The sequence below is a fragment of the Balaenoptera physalus genome (assembly GCF_965194825.1).
Source record: "Balaenoptera physalus genome assembly, chromosome: 3".
In the NCBI taxonomy this organism is placed as follows: domain Eukaryota; kingdom Metazoa; phylum Chordata; class Mammalia; order Artiodactyla; family Balaenopteridae; genus Balaenoptera; species Balaenoptera physalus.
In genome coordinates this window covers 8,054,518-8,070,607 of record NC_138890.1, presented here as the reverse complement: position 1 = coordinate 8,070,607, position 16,090 = coordinate 8,054,518, and the positions used below count along the sequence as shown (strand labels likewise).

Sequence of the window (16,090 nt, the reverse complement as noted above, 5' to 3'; positions counted from 1 at the left end):
GGAAAAGGGCTCTAGCCCAGTTTAGGTCAGGCGCTGCACGTTACAAACACTAACTCAGATCAGAACCCTTACACAACCCTGTGAGGTGGGTACCCTCGTTATTGACCACGTGACGGATGGGGAAAATGAGGCCCAGGGAGGTTAACATGTCCAAAGCGACAAGGCTAGAAAGTGGTGGAGCTGAGATTCGAACCCGGCTCGAGAGTCCGTGCTCTTAGCTGCTGTGCACGTAGTAGGAGCTCCACGTATGGTTAGTGAAAATGAAATATTTATTGTCAGGGAACTGACAGCTGCGCGCGCGGTGCGACTTCCAGCCCCTCCCCCGCCCCCCAATCCGCTGTCTCCACAGTCCCCGCCCCGGTCCCGCCCCGCCCTTCCCCGAGAGGGGCCCCTCCTCCCACGCCTGGGCGGGGCCGGCGCGGGATCCGGGTGGCTGCGGGCAGCGGTGGCGGCTGCGGCTGCGGGGTCCGGGTCGCAACCAGGGCCAGGTCGCAGCGAGTTCGGAGGCGGAACACCTGAGGGCGGCGTCCCCACGCGAGGTGACCCCGTCGGAGGGAGCGTACCCCAACCCGCGCCTCCGCGTCCCAGCAGGTCTTTGGGGGGACAGGGGCTTAGGGGGAGGCCCGGGGCCTGGGGAACAAAGGCAGGCAGCGGGGGACGCCTCTTCCCTCGCCCCCACCCAGCTGGGCTCATCGGGGAGCGTTAATGGGGCGCGGGCGGGGCAGACAGCCCAGCTGGGGACAAGAGATGGGACCATATGGTGATGGGAGGAAGCCCCTGAGCTCCCCTGCACCTGCTGGGGCGCCCCACATCTAGTGACGGGGGACAGTGCCGAGCCCTCCGGGGTCCCTTACCTAGTGCCAGGCTTGAGGGAGAGTCAGCAGATGGTCAGAAAGAGGTGGGACCGGCTGACAGGTGGGCTGGGGCTGGGGCATGGGGCGGGGCGGGGGCCCCCATACCAGCGGCCCTGCCCTGCATGGGGAAAGGCTTCCTGCCTTTCTCTTCCCCTCCTCAAACTCGTTCTCCCGGAACACGGGGTGGGGCGGAGGGCTGGGCAGGAAAGGGGGGCTAGTTGGGTCCTCCTTTAAAGTGGAAAAAAGCCCCGCGGGGCAGTTGAGAAATGGCTTTGCCAGGAGTTCCTCTGCTGGTTGCCCCTATTCACCCAGGCCTTCTGCAGCCTCCCTGTGAGGCTCAGGGAGCAGCCATAAGCAGCTGGGGAAACTGAGGCCATGAGGGCTGAGGGGGTGAGCTGGAGCCACATGAAGCAGCCCAGCCGTGGGGACAGATTGCCAGGAAAGGCAGGACCAGGTGGTCGTGGTGGTGGCTGAGGGTGGTTTCCTTGGATTTGAGGACCGTCATTCTGGCCTCCGTGGGCTGAAGCCGGGGCTGGGGTGAGTCAGCCCTACTGGGAGGGAGATGGGCCCGGCCCCTTTGACAAACAGAAGGTGGCAGTACCCATGTGGTGGTAGAGCTGGGCTTTAAACCTGGGGTGTATCCACTGAAAGCCCCCTCCCCATGGGGGTCAGGGAAGGAGTTAAAGTTAGCTTGGGTGGGGGCAGGCAGGCGGCCAACACCTGCCAAAGTCAACACCCAGGCCCTGAGGGGGGGACTCTATCCAGCTGGCAACCCCCCCTCCCCCCAGCTCACACCTGGGCCACACCAGCTGCTCACCCTGGGGCAAAGTCCACACCTGCACCTTCCGCAGGGTCTGGTTCCTCAGTGGCCAGATGGGGCACCCCCAACCTGGGCCCTTGCATTTGACAAACATCCCCATTTTCCAGAAGAGGACACTGAGGCCCAGAGAGGGCAAGTGACGCATCCAGGGTCTGTTGGCTTCCAAGTGGCAGAGCGGGGATTTGAGCCCAGGTCTGGTGTAGACACTGGAGCCATTCCTGGTGGTTTTATTTCCCTACAGGGCTCCAGCCCTCCCCTCCCAGGAGGCTCCCTGCCAAGATGGCGTCAGCTGGAGATCCCCCGACGGGCCAGCGGGATGCAGCGGACCAGAACTTCGACTACATGTTCAAGCTGCTGCTCATCGGCAACAGCAGCGTGGGCAAGACGTCCTTTCTGTTCCGATACGCCGACGACTCCTTCACGCCCGCCTTTGTCAGCACTGTGGGCATCGACTTCAAGGTCAAGACCGTCTACCGCCACGACAAGAGGATCAAGCTGCAGATCTGGGTGGGCCAGGCCGCTGTCTGTGGGTCTGCTGGCCAGGCAGGGGCTGGGGTTCCTCCAGGGAAGTCCAGGCGAGGGTGTAGGGCTGTGGGGAGGGTCTGGGTGAGGACAAGTGTCCAGAGTCGAGGAGGGGGCTTGGAGTAGGTGTGAAGAGTAGCAGGGGGTATTATCTATGAGGTGAATTCATCAAGATGAGGGGGATATGCCCTGTCCTGTAGGGTCTGAGGGGGAGACAGTACTAACCCAAGTTGGGTTGGAAGACCTGGTGACCAATGGAGAAGAGGTTTGGGTACCCTCTCGGGGCAAGCCCAGAGGCCCCCACTGAGCCTCTTCAGAGCCATGCTCTTGCTCCCAAAGCGCCTGCTGGTAATGATTGTCATGGTAACGAGCATCAGGCTCTCTGCATCAAGGTGGTAGCCTCTGGCCCATGTGGTTCTTATTTGTGGTCATGAAGCTGGTTCTTGGAGATGAGGTCAGAGGGGCTTATAAGTCTTTGAAAGGCCACTGACCCCTCAGACTGGGAACCCCTCAAGGACAGGGGATATGTCTCCACCAATAGACGAGAGATTATACGGGCAGGCCCATGTTTCTCCCATTAGACCGGGGGGCTGTGAGGGCAGATCCATGTCTTGCTCATCAAACTGGGGTTATGAGGCTGGGAGACAGGAGCCTCAGACAGGGGCCTGCAGGGGTGGAGTGGGGAATAGAGTGGCTTCTAGACGCCTGACCCCACTGTGTGCCCAGGACACGGCAGGCCAGGAGCGCTACCGTACAATCACCACAGCCTACTACCGCGGAGCCATGGGCTTCCTGCTCATGTATGACGTCACCAACCAGGAGTCCTTTGCCGCCGTGCAGGACTGGTGAGTTCTTGCTGACCACTGACCCCCTGACCTTCGCCCTCTCCCCCTGACCCTAATCTCTGGCCTAACACAGCCCCTCAAACTCCACAGGGCCACGCAGATCAAGACCTACTCCTGGGACAATGCTCAGGTCATCCTCGTGGGGAACAAGTGTGACCTGGAGGACGAGCGTGTCGTGCCCACTGAGGAAGGCCAGAGGCTCGCTGACGACCTTGGTTAGTGCCCAGCCTGGGCCACAGGCCTGGGACCTCCCAGAACCAAACCTCCAACCCTGTGCTTGAGTCCCAGGTCCAACCACAGTCACCAACCCTTTGCCCTTTGAAGATCTGCCCAGAAAAATACCCACTTGTATACCACCTGCTGCATTTCATTTCAGAGGATTCACCCACAGATACCCTTTACCGCCCCACTGCCCTGGGAACCCAGACTCAGCAAAACCATTTCTGGGAATTTATCCTACAGACATCCACTTCCCATGTGGGAAGTGGCAGGTATATCAAACTGCAGCACCGTTAGTGGAGGGAAACCTTGGCAACCTCCCAAGTGTTTCACAGTGGGGGAAACAGCTACACATAAACTATAGTCACATGGTGGAACACTACGCAGCTGTAAGAAAGGATGAGGGCCTTCTTTATGTGCTGGGGTCTCTGGGTATATGGTTGAGTGGAAAAAGCAAACTGCAGAAAGGTGGGTATGGCTTCTTCCTTTAGTCCAGTGGTCAGCAAACTTTTTCTTTTCTTTTCTTCTCTTTTTTTTTTTTTTTTTGCTCCTTGTGGGATCTTAATTCCCCAACCAGGAATTGAACCCATGCCCCCTTCAGTGGACGCATGGAGCCCTAACCACTGGACCACCAGGGAATTCCCCAGCAAACATTTTCTTTTTTTTTTTTTTTTTAAGTATTTGTTTATTTATTTATTTATGGCTGTGTTGGGTCTTCGTTTCTGTGCGAGAGCTTTCTCTAGTTGTGGCAAGCAGGGACCACTCTTCATTGCGGTGCGCGGGCCTCTCACTATCGCGGCCTCTCTTGTTGCGAAGCACAGGCTCCAGATGCGCAGGCTCAGTAATTGTGGCTCACGGGCCCAGCTGCTCTGCGGCACGTGGGATCTTCCCAGACCAGGGCTCGAACCCGTGTCCCCTGCATTGGCAGGCAGACTCTCAACCACTGCGCCACCAGGGAAGCCCGCAAACATTTTCTTAAAGGGCTAAATAGGAAATGTTTTCAGTCCTAGGGTCTGTGTCACGACCACTCAGCTCTGCCTGAAAGCAGCCATAGATAATACATCAATGAATGAGCATGACTGGCTGCCAATAAAACTTTATTTACAAAAATAGGCAACAGCACCTGAAACTAACACGATAACATGATATTATAAATCAACTGTATTTCAGTAAAAAAAAAAAAAAAATAGGTGACAGGCCAGATTTGGCCTGCAGCTCAAAGTTTGCCAACCCCCGCATTAGTGTATAAAAAGGGTGAGAATAAGGATATTATACTTATGTTTGCTTAAAGGAACTCTGGAAGGATACAGAAGGATTTAGTAACAGTGGTGACCTGGGTGTCTGAGACCTGGCAGGCCAGGGCACCAGAGTGGGAAGGGGACTTTTCAGTCTACCTTTCTGAATCAGGTAAATGGATTATCAATTCAAAGTTTAAGCTAAAAGAAAATCTTATCTTGGAGTATTCTAGTATTCTAGGCCCCCCCCCCAGGACTTTCCTTGCGGGAGGCATTGTAACCCCTATGGGGGAGGGCAGGTTAAGGACCCAGACTCTGGAGCTAGAATCCCCTTCTGCAACCCACTAGCTGTGTGACCTTGGGCACCTCACCTACCCTCTCTGTGCTTCCATTTCTCCATCTAGGAAACAGGTGAAAACCACATCTACTTCATAGGACTGTTAGAAAGATTAAATAAGCAAATGCTGGCCATGATTGAACATTAACTCCTGTTATTTCTCGATTGCTTTGTGATCTTGCACCGGTGACTTCAGCTCTCTGGGCTTGCACTTCCTCATGTGTGAAATGCAGATAATAACAGCCCCACCTCATCAGGTTGTCAGGAGGGTTAAATGAGTTATGACGTGTGAAGCAGTCCGGCATACATGTAGGTTGCATCTAAGCGTTAGCTAGCATGATTTTGAACTACTGCTGATGCTTGTACATAAAACCTAAGAGATTTACTATCTGACCCTTTACAGAAAAAGTTTGCAGACCCCTGGACCATAACGGTCCTCTTTCTCTTTTTTTTTTTTCTTGCCATCGTTTGTTGGAGAAACTGGGTCTTTGTTCTGTGGAATGTCTCCGTTTGGGGTTTGACTCTGCTCCCTCGTGGTGCCATTTAAGCTGCTCCATTGTCCCCTGTGTCTTCTGGGAACCTCAGCCTGGGTCTCATTAACAGGTGTGCTGGGGAGTCAGCTTTTGGTGCCCGGCTGTGGGCTAGAATAATTGAGGATGCTGCTCACACCTTCCTTTTTTTTTTTCCTGGCTGCGCAGCAAGTGGGATCTTAGTTCCCCAACCAGGGATCAAACCCGCACCCCCTGCAGTGGAAGCACGGAGTCTTAACCACTGGACTGCCAGAGAAGTCCCCTGCCCACACCTTCTTGCGGAAAACATCTAGTGTCTGGGGGTGAGGGGAGATTCCCACTCTGGCATTAAATTTAAAACGTTAGAGGACAAAGTAGGAGATAGAATTCGATCCCAATTTTGTAAGAAAAAACGCACATACGTGTGCACACACACACATACCCCCTACAAACCGAACCCCAACAATTATGTATTTATATTTTTAAAAAGAGTGGAAAACTAAATATCAAAACACCAATAGTAATTGTTTCTGGATGATGAGGTTACACACAGCTTTTCTCTATTTCTTGATATTTTTCAGTAGTTTCTAGTTTCTCCAGTGAATTTCTCCAGAGAGTATTTATAACCAGAAGAAAAAGTATTCAAAAAGAAAAAAAAACTCAGATTATTTGAGGCAGAGCCAGACACAATTAAGGAAATGCCAAATTTGCCTAGGAAGACAGAGGGGTGACATTGATGACCACCAGGCTGAGAATAGAGATCTGTGTTTGTGCCCTGCCTCTGTCATTCATCCATCCCTCCAGCTATACATCCATTCATCCATCTACACATCCATTCATTCATCCATCCATCTACACATCCATTCATTCATCCATCCATCTACACATCCATTCATTCATCCATCCATCTACACATCCATTCATCCATCCATCCATCTGTACATACATCCATCCATCTGTTTAATCAATCATTCAGTCAGTGGTTTCCAAGCATCTGATCTATGCCAGCTGGCCTGCAGTTGTGGACAAGGCAGACAGAAATCCTGCCCTCTTGGCGCTGGTGTTCCAGTAGCAGAGACATAGTAAATGGATAATTACACACGTAACTAACTACAATGACATTTTTATAGTGCTGCATGATAATGACAAGTGCTGGGATAGAGGACTGTTTACCCTGTGATGTGTGTAATATGGTGGACGTTTGTCTGAATTTCTGGCCTACCTTGGGGATGGCAGATGGGGACACATTGGGGACCATTCAGGGACAGCTCCCAGCAAGCAGAGCCTGAACCAACCTTTTAAGGGTGCAGGAAGGTCTGTCATGTATTCCCTTATTTGCAGGTTGGCGGGCCACTTCTTATAGCCTAGGGACCTTGGGCAAGTCCCCAAAGCATTTGTACCACCTCTCACCTTTTCCAGGGGGGATAAAAGTTTTTTTAATGAGAAAAAGTTATGATGGTCACTATGACGCTAAGAATATATTCAAAGCTACCTCGCCATCCCTCTCCCCAAAGGGAATCAGCCAGCCTGCCCTCCCTCCCGAGGCCCAAGGTGATACACTAGAAATGTTTAATCTATTAGTATTCCAACCAGGCAGCCTGGTTGTGTTCCCTGTATGAATCTACATGAGTGACTTTCCTTCTGTGTGCCTCAGTTTTCCCATCTGTAAAATGGGCTATAATAGTATAGGGACTTCCCTGGCAGTCCAGTGGTTAGGACTCCACGCTTCCACTGCAGGGAACATGGGTTCAGTCCCTGGTTGGGGAACTAAGATCCTGCAAGCTGTGCAGTGCAGCCAAAAAAAAAAGTATAAACCTTAGAGCATCCTTAAATGAGTTAACTTATGTAAAGTGCTTAGAACAGTTGCCTGCTGCGTAGTAAGCATGATGTAAGCACTGCCTATTATTATTATTATTATTATTGTTATTATCATTTTTAGTGCATTCTGTAGGCCAGGAACCCTGTGTATTGTATGCTCTCTACGAACTCTGTGAAACCTGCCGTTACCTGGCTGACAGAGGTTGCAAACTGGTAGCCCCTGGGCTGAAGCCAGTCCTCAGCCAGTGCTCAGTCCTCTGTTTTATTGGACCTGGAACATATGTTCCAGAACATGTGAAATACTTGGCTCCATTTAAAAGGTCCACATAAATATCTGGCTCTGTGGGCGCCCTGGCTGTGCCTTCCTATGCAGCAGAAATTGAATAGAAGATGAGCCCCACTTACACAGGGGCACCCCCATATCCGCTGGACACCAGAATGTGACTACCTGGACTCTTGCTGCCACTGCCTTGTGAACAAAGAGATACTTCAAGGTCCCACAGCTGCCCGAAGGGCAGAACTGGGCTTGGAACCCAGGTTCCGGTGATGCTACAGTCCAGGCTCTGCCCCCCCAGCATCTCACAGCTCTTCCCATCTTATGTCCCTGCAGGTTTCAAATTCTTTGAGGCCAGCGCCAAGGAGAACATCAACGTGAAGCAGGTCTTCGAGCGCCTGGTGGACGTCATCTGCGAGAAGATGAATGAGTCCCTGGAACCCAGCTCCAGCCCGGGCAGCAATGGGAAAGGCCCGGCCTTGGGGGACACCCCACTCCCGCATACCAGCAGCTGCCCCTGCTAGAGATGATCCCCCACCCACGCCCACCCCCTCCTGCCTTGGCAGGGACAGTGACTGAGGCATGAGCCACAAGGGCTGTTTCCAAGCTCAGGGCGCCCCCCTCCCCTCCCATCAGCCGCATTCCACCCCGCACCCCCCACCCCGCCAACTCCCGCATGGCGCATTCTCTGGCCATGGCCACCAGCCTGCCCAAGCAGCCCCTTTCACAGGCTGCAGACCCTGGGGACTCCGCACTGCAGGCAGAGTCTGGGGATAGGGGCGTGCACGATCTTGCTGCTTTCAGGCGCTTTCATGGGGGTAGTGCGGGCAGCGTGTCCCACCCCGCCTGGTGCAGGGGGCATCCACAGTGCCTTCTGGGTTAGAACCACTTATCCACATCCGTTTCTTTGTCGGGCATTGTTTGGAGTTCACATGCTGGCCAAAGATGGTTCTTCTCCCTCGTGCAGTGGGGATTCTCAGACTTCATCCCTGGAGATGTGGAAGGCGGCTCCTTTCTCAGGGTCACCCAGTCCGCTTGTGAACCTTCTCAGACCTGGAGGCTCCAAGGCAGGGTGGTGATTTAGTCCTCCCAGAACCCTCCTTTCAGGCCCGCAGATCCTCTGCCTGTGAAAGCAGTATTAAAGCAGCTTTTCCCGTTGTAAAGGAAGAGGGAGTCAGACCCCCCCCACACCCCCCATTCTCCAGCCTGGCTTCAGGGACCCCAGAAGTGCCTTCTGAGCTTCCCCAGAATTCCACATCACCCACGACCCTGCCACTGTTTCAGCTTCTCCACTGCATCCCTGCTCCAGAATTGAATTCTAGAACTATGGGCCGCATGAGGCCGGGCAGAGAATCACCCAACCCTTGGCGTTCGTGCTGGGGACTTTTTACCAGAAGTTAACTCAGAGTCAGGAGCCTGGGCTCTCCTGCCCAGACCTGCCTCCTCCGGGCCCTGTTTGGCTGGTAATGTTTTAAGCAAGGTTCTTTCCACATCCGACATCCTGCTAGAAAAGGAAATTGAGCAACGTTCCTGTTTTCCTGTGCTGGCTGGTTGCTCTGCATGTAAGGACTTTGGCTCCTTCCACTTGAAAAACCTTGAAGACGTAGTGTTGGCTTCCCGAGCCATATCATCGCTAGGGTCCAGTGACGTTCTCTGCTAATAGAAGAGTCACTCGAAAGAATGCTTTGGGGTTGGGCTGGAGGGACGAGAAGGCAGGGTTGGGTAACTGCTGTGGCCGCTTGCATTTCACAGGTGCAGCTTGGGAGTGGCAGGCTGATGGGGGATGGGCGGGGAACCAGTCTCCCTGGTTGCGGCACTAGTGGGGAGCCCACCAGGTTGGGGTCCCCAGCTCCCAGGGGCTCCTGCTGAGAGATGATGTGCAGTTTGGGGGTCTACATCTTGACACCGCCCCCCACCCAGCCCCATCCTCAGCTCAGTGGCCCTTCCTGCCCACCAGAGTCCAAACCTGGTGACATGACACCTCCTTCTACCCTGGAACACTGACACCCCAGAACTTGACAGACACTGTGAGAAAGGCCAGGCATATGGTTTGTCCAGTCTCCCAGCCCCTGGCGCCAGAATGACTTCCTGTAGTCTTAAGGATCTCTGCTGCTTCCTTCCAAGAGTGGGGAAGGTCTGGTTCAAGTTTAATGTAGTTCTTAACTTTTATAGAAGCTGAGGATAGAATTTATTTCTAGAGGGCCCTGTTCACCCCAAACCATGGGCTGTCCTTAGAGCTTCAAAGTGCGGATATCTTTGTATACCAACAACCGGACTGTGATGAATGAAAAGGACAAGTTCTTAGAAATGCACCATGAGAGAGTATCTGAAGGTTTGGGGCGGGAGTCAAAAATGTTAATTGCTTTAACATAAAAGAGAAATTAAAGCAGCTAGAAAAAGGCTTCTTAAGATGCACCATGGCCTGTCAAGACCCTGTTGGTCAGTTCGTTTTCCTTAAACTGCTGCCAGAAAAAAATGGCGGTTCAGAGTGTCACTATCTGAGGGACCAGCTGACTTGTCATCTCCCGTGTGATAAAAAACAGCTTTGGCTGCATCTTGGTCCTGACCTGGCCTAAGCTTTCTGTTTACACAAGATTTTTCAACAGTTCAGCTTCAAGTAGCAACTGAGACAGCTGCCTCTGGGTTCTCTTAAGACTGGGAATGATGTAGGAGAATTTTTCTTGTTTCTTCTAAGCATAATGTAAGTTTTTATTTTGTGATGTTTGGGGGGGAGCTTTAACTCCTGATGGTCTCTGAGTAACTGAAACTGATGTCCTCAAAGATCACTAGGAGAGAACGGGAGTTTGCTGAGTTTACAAACAAAAATTAAGCCAAAGGCTGTGGGAAAACAGCTTCCCAACTCCAGGGAGGCTGGCATCTGGGGAGGTCACTTGAGGCTGTATCCTGCATCTGTGCTGTCCCTTCTTACCATTTGCTTTCAGCAACTTGTCCTTCCACAGGCAATTTCAGTGGGAAATTGCCACGACTGCCATCTGGGGTTATGCTTTTTTTCTTTTTCTTTCTTTGGCTTCTCTGGGGATCATGTTCTTGTATCTTTCTCTCCTACTCCACTGAAAAAAAAAACCAAGTAAGTAGTGAAATTTGATCTCAGTGTTGAAGTGCTGATTCCACTAACTGGCTTCTCCCCAGTGATCCCAAAACACACTATAGAGAGAGCTCTGGACCTGATCATTTATATTCTGGGTGTGGTTCTCCTGTGTAAGCCATTCTTTGATGTCCACTTATAAAGATGTGCTCTTTTCTCCACAAGAAAAAAAAAATTAAAGTTGTTATGCCCAGATGGGGTTGTTCTTTTATTGCCATTAGTGAAATGTCCTCCAGGAAGAGGACAGTTAAATCACAGTCAAGTAGATAGTTGGTCGAGGGCCATGTGTGATGCTGCAGAACCCGAATCAGGACAGGGAGGCTCAGGTCTGGGGCTGCCTCTAGCTGGGCCTCGTGGTCACCGCCTTGGCCCTGGAAGGTTCCACTGCATGGAGGGCAAAGAGGATGATATTGCCTCAACTAAGTCTAGTAAGAATGTCTGTCCTCCCCATAGCAGCCAGAGGGCGCCAGTGAGTACCTGAGTCAGGTCACGTCCCACTGGCGGGAGCCCTCCATGGCTCCCACCTGACTCAGAGTAAATGCCTAAGTCCTCCCCGGGGTCCACGAGGCCCTGCATGATCTGACCTGTCACCTCACTCTCTTCCCTGTCACCTGCCCTGTCACTCTTCCCACTTGCCCCCCAAACTTGCTCTGCCCCTCCTTGCCGCTATTTGAACACACTAGGCCCCTGCCTCAGGGCCTTTGCATTGGCTGTTCCCTCTGCCTGGAGTCACGTGGCTCCCCTCACTCACCCCCTCTTTCAGGTCTTTGCACAAATCTCACCTTCTTATTGTGGTGATTATTTTGAAACGCATAGAAATATCAAACCTATCAAACCGCTATGTTGTGTAACAGGAACTAACATAGTGTTGTAGGTCAATCACACTTCAAAAATAAACTGTTGACCCACCTCCCTCCCCAGCACCCGGGTTAGGGCTGCAAACCCTCCCGCAGCATTTCTGTTGCCCCTTTCCTGGTGCCCTCCTCCCTACAGCCCCTAGAATATAAAATACTATATAATTTACTCGTTTAACTTAAACAAGTGTCTCCTTCACTGTAATATCTGCACCTCAAAGGCAGGGATTTTTAAATTTTTTACTACCGCACCCAGCTCTTTCCTGTCTGATACAAAAAAATAAAAATAAATATTTGGTCTTTGCCCCTGGTTGTTGGCAAAGAGCTCCTAAAACCCTTGGAATATCCAGAGTGATAAGAGCATCTTTTGTACACTAATGAGAAGACAAGCTAGGCTGGGGACCCCTAGGTAGCTTCAGGATGGGGCTGATTGCCACAAAGACCAAACTATGATGAGAGGGTTGAGACCATCAGCCCCAACCCCTGGGATGGAGCTCCAGGGAGGAAAGAGGGGCTGGAGTTAATAACAAATTATCAGGACTTCCCCGGGGGTGCAGTGGTTAAGACTCCGAGCTCCCGATGCAGGGGGCCAGGTTTAATCTCTGGTCAGGGAACTAGATCCCACATGCGTGCCACAATGAAGAGCCCACATGCCGCAACTAAAGATCCTGCACGCCGCAGCGAAGACCCCGTGGGCTGCAACTAAGACCCGGCACAGCCAAATACATAAATAAATAAATAAATAAATAAATATGTTAAAAAAAAACCTGTCACTCCCATCTGAGCTATATCCTTGGTAACAGTAAGTAAAGGATTTCCTGCGTTCTGTGAGTTATTCGAATGATCAAACCTGAAACGGAGGGGGGATTGCGGGAACCCCCTGATTTTGTAGCCACGTCAGACAGAAGTATGGGTGCCCTGGGGACCTAATACTGGTGACTGGCATCTGAGATGGAGCCGGTCTTGCGGGACTGAGCCCTTAAACTGTGGGGTCTGCACTAACTCGGGGCAGTGTCAGAATTGAACTGTAGGGCACTCTGTTGGTGCCCCCAGAGAATTGTTTGGTGTGGAAAATCCCCACACGTTTGGTGTCAGAAACAGGAAAAACAGTCCATTTCTTCTTTTTCTTCCAGTTATTGACATACAGCTCTGTATAAACTTAAGGTGTATAACATAATGATTTGACTTACATACATCATGAAATGACGATCAAATAAGTTTACTGAACGTCCATCATCTAGATACAAGATTAAAGAAATAGAAAAAAATTTTTTTCCTCGTGATGCGAACTCTTAAGGTTTACTCTCAGCAACTTTCATATATAACACAGAGCAGTGTTCATTATATTTATTGTGTTGTCCATTGCATCCCTAGTACTTTTTATCTTATAACTGGGAGTTTGTACTTTTTGACTGCCTTTATCCAATTCCCCCTCCCCCCATGCCCTGCCTTTGGTAACCACAAATCTGATCTCTTTTTCTATGATTTTGTTTGTTTGTTTGTTTTTGCCGCGCCAGCAGCTTGTGGGATCTTAGTTCCCCAACCTGGGATTGAACCCGGTCCCTTGGCGGTGAAAATGCCAAGTCCTAACCACCAGACTGCCAGGGAATTCCCTGTTTGTTTTTGAAGTGTAATTGACCTACAACACTATGTTAGTTGCTGTTACACAACATAGCGGTTTGATAGGTTTGACATTTCTATACGTTTCAAAATAATCACCACGATAAGCCTAGTTACCATCTGTCACAATACAAGGAAGTTACACAATTATTGACTATATTCCCCCCACTGTACATTTCATACCCCTGACTCATTTATTTTGCAACTTTAAATCTGTACTTCTTAATCTCCCTCATATATTCCTCTCCTCCCCCCACCCTCCTCCCCTCTGGCAACAACCTGTTTGTTCTCTGTATCTATGACACTGTTTCTGTTCTTTTTTTTGGCTGCGTCGGGTCTTCGTTGCTGTGCGCGGGCTTTCTCTAGTTATGGCGAGTGGGGGCTACTCTTCGTTGTGGTGCGCGGGCTTCGCATTGCAGTGGCTTCTCTTGTTGTGGAGCACGGGCTCTAAGCACGCGGGCTTCAGTAGTTGCAGTGCGTGGGCTCAGTAGTTGTGGCTCGAGGGTTCTAGAGCACAGGCTCAGTAGTTGTGGCGCATGGGCTTAGTTGCTCCGCGGCATGTGGGATCTTCCTGGACCAGGGATTGAACCCGTGTCCCCTGCGTTGGCAGGCGGATTCTTAACCGCCTTGCATCACCAGGGAAGTCCCTCTGTTCTATTTTTAAAATAGTTTATTTCTGACATAGAGCAGGCACTGACAGATATTTGTTGAGTGAGTGCATGAACTGCAGAGTCCAAGAGTCAGCTAGGACTTGTGTACCATCCCAGGATTCTCCATGCCTTCTCTTTGCAGCCTTGCCCCCATGAGGCAGTCCCTTCTGAACCAGGTGAGATTTGGCAGAACTGTTCTCTCCCCGTTACCGTATCCAAAGTCCCAAAACCAAGTCCCATTGGCCAGTTTGGATCCCACGCCCATGCTTGAACCAATGACTGCGGTTGGACAGATGGAACATGCCAATTGGCCTGCTGGGATCACATGCCTGCCCCTGGTTTACAGACAGAAATCGGAGAGGCGGGCTGGTTCCAAAGAAAACTAGGTGTGTTCCTGCCAGACTTGGGAGATGATTGCAGCATAGCAATTTTGACATGTGCCCATTTTATCCTCCTTAAAATCCCTCCAAAAGAAAGATGGAAGAATTAGATAAACCACCATTTTGCAATCTCCAGTGAAAGAACTGATTCAGCCCGCTATGATCTTTGGATGAAGCTCTTTGTTTATTGATTCTCAGCCGTGATCATGGCCACCCCTTGCAACCACCTGGGTAAATGTAAGAGTCTCCATGCCCAGGCCACAACCCAGTCCGATTAAATCAGGAGATGGGAGATGCATTGCAGGCTCCGATATTTTGTTAAAGCTCCCATGGGATTCTCATGTACAGCCAAGGCTGAGAACAAGAGATGAAAAGGAAATATGGGGATGAGAGGAACAAGATAAAGGGACCACAGAGAAGCAAGCACCAAATCCAGAAGGTACTGCATTACCCAACATTCCACACCTTTTCTGCAACAAATCTAAGGTAGGTGTGGTTGGAGAAGAAGAGGAGGAATCTAGAGCAGTGGTCTCAAAGTGTGTTCCCCATTCCAGCAGCATGGCCTGGGAACTTGTTAGAAATGCAGATTCCTGGGCCCCTGCCAGACCTCCTGAGTCAGAAGCTCTGGGGGTAAGGTTCAGACACCTGTGCTTTAACAGAACATCCAGAGTATTCTAATGCATTTTTCTAATTCTGTAACTACTGGATTAGGATAAAAGGAACTTAGGATACATGAAAAACGTGTTGTGTGGACATTGTTGGACCCAATTCAAAGAAACCGAGTGTGAAAAGACATTTTTGAGCCAATCAGGAAAATCTGACAATGGCCTGGGTTTTGAGTGATGCCAAGGAATGACTGTTAATTGTCCTGGGTGTTGTCTTAGTCCGTTTGGGCGTCTGTAACAGAATAGACTGGGTGGTTTACAAACAACAGACATTTCTTTTTTGTTTAAAATAAATTTATTTATTTATTTATTTGTTTATTTATTTATTTATCTATCTTGGCTGCGTTGGGTCTTAGTTGCTGCGCATGCAGGCTTTCTCTCGTTGCAGCGAGCGGAGGCTACTCCTCGTTGCAGTGCACGGGCTTCTCATTGCAGTGGCTTCTCTTTGTTGCAGAGCATGAGCTCTAGGTATGCGGGTTTCAGTAGTTGTGGCTCGCGGGCTTAGTTGCTCCGCAGCATGTGAGATCTTCCCTGACCAGGGCTCGAACTCGTGTCCCTTGCATTGGCAGGTGGATTCTTAACCACTGTGCCACCAGGGAAGCCCGTAAATTACATCTTAATATAAGTCTGTCAGCACAAGTTTTTTGGGTTTTTTTGTTTGTTTTGTTTTGTTTTGAATTTTATTTATTTATTTTTGGCTGCGTTGGGTCTTCGTTGCTGCGCGCGGGCTTTCTCTCATTGCAGCAAGCGGGGGCTACTCCTCGCTGCGGTGCGCAGGCTTCTCATTGCGGTGGCTTCTCTTTGTTGCAGAGCACGGGCTCTAGGCATGCAGGCTTCAGTAGTTGTGGCTCGTGGGCTCCACAGCGCAGGCTCAGTAGTTGTGGTGCATGGGCTTAGTTGCTCCGCGGCATGTGGGAGCTTCCCAGACCGGGGCTCGAACCCATGTCGCCTGCATTAGCAGGAAGATTCCTAACCACTGCGCCACTAGGGAAGCCCTGTCAACACAGTTTTATGGCTATTGCCTTATACAATTGTCTTGTAAATGAGGTAGGAGAAGAATAGGGTTTTTTTAATATAAATTTATTTATTATTTTATTTATTTATTTTTGGCTGTATTGGGTCTTGGTTGCTGCGCACAGGCTTTCTCTAGTTGTGGCGAGCGGGGGCTACTCTTTGTTTTGGTGCACGGGCTTCTCATTGTGGTGGCTTCTCTTGTTGCAGAGCGTGAACTCTAGAGTGCAGGCTCAGTAGTTGTGGCACACAGGCTCCACAGTATGTGGGATCTTCCTGGACCAGGGGTTGAACCCGTGTCTCCTGCATTGGCAGGCAGACACTTAACCACGGTGTCACCAGGGAAGTCTAGTTTTTTTAAAAAATTTAAA

General features: G+C 50.7%; 1 protein-coding gene across 2 annotated transcripts; it reads left to right on the top strand.

The window, feature by feature from the left end:
- The first annotated feature begins 392 nt into the window (after positions 1 to 392).
- RAB3D (RAB3D, member RAS oncogene family) lies at positions 393 to 10,734 on the top strand. 2 transcript variants are annotated; one of them, XM_082456954.1, is made up of 5 exons: positions 393 to 539; positions 1,916 to 2,181; positions 2,923 to 3,041; positions 3,132 to 3,256; positions 7,770 to 10,734. In XM_082456954.1, exons 2-5 carry the CDS (start codon positions 1,954 to 1,956, stop codon positions 7,955 to 7,957), a joined length of 660 nt encoding a protein of 219 aa, XP_082313080.1. In that variant the 5' UTR covers positions 393 to 539; positions 1,916 to 1,953; the 3' UTR covers positions 7,958 to 10,734. The 2 variants fall into 2 exon arrangements, with proteins under 2 accessions (XP_082313080.1, XP_082313081.1); XM_082456955.1 differs by having other exon boundaries at positions 405 to 591.
- The last annotated feature ends 5,356 nt before the right edge of the window (positions 10,735 to 16,090 follow it).

Bases quoted from the DNA above. Each gene is read 5' to 3' on its own strand.
- RAB3D (XM_082456954.1), top strand. From the start codon at position 1,954: ATGGCGTCAGCTGGAGATCCCCCGACGGGCCAGCGGGATGCAGCGGAC. The intron at 2,182-2,922 runs GTGGGCCAGGCC...CTGTGTGCCCAG, and splicing joins GGATCAAGCTGCAGATCTGG to GACACGGCAGGCCAGGAGCG. The intron at 3,257-7,769 runs GTTAGTGCCCAG...ATGTCCCTGCAG, and splicing joins GAGGCTCGCTGACGACCTTG to GTTTCAAATTCTTTGAGGCC.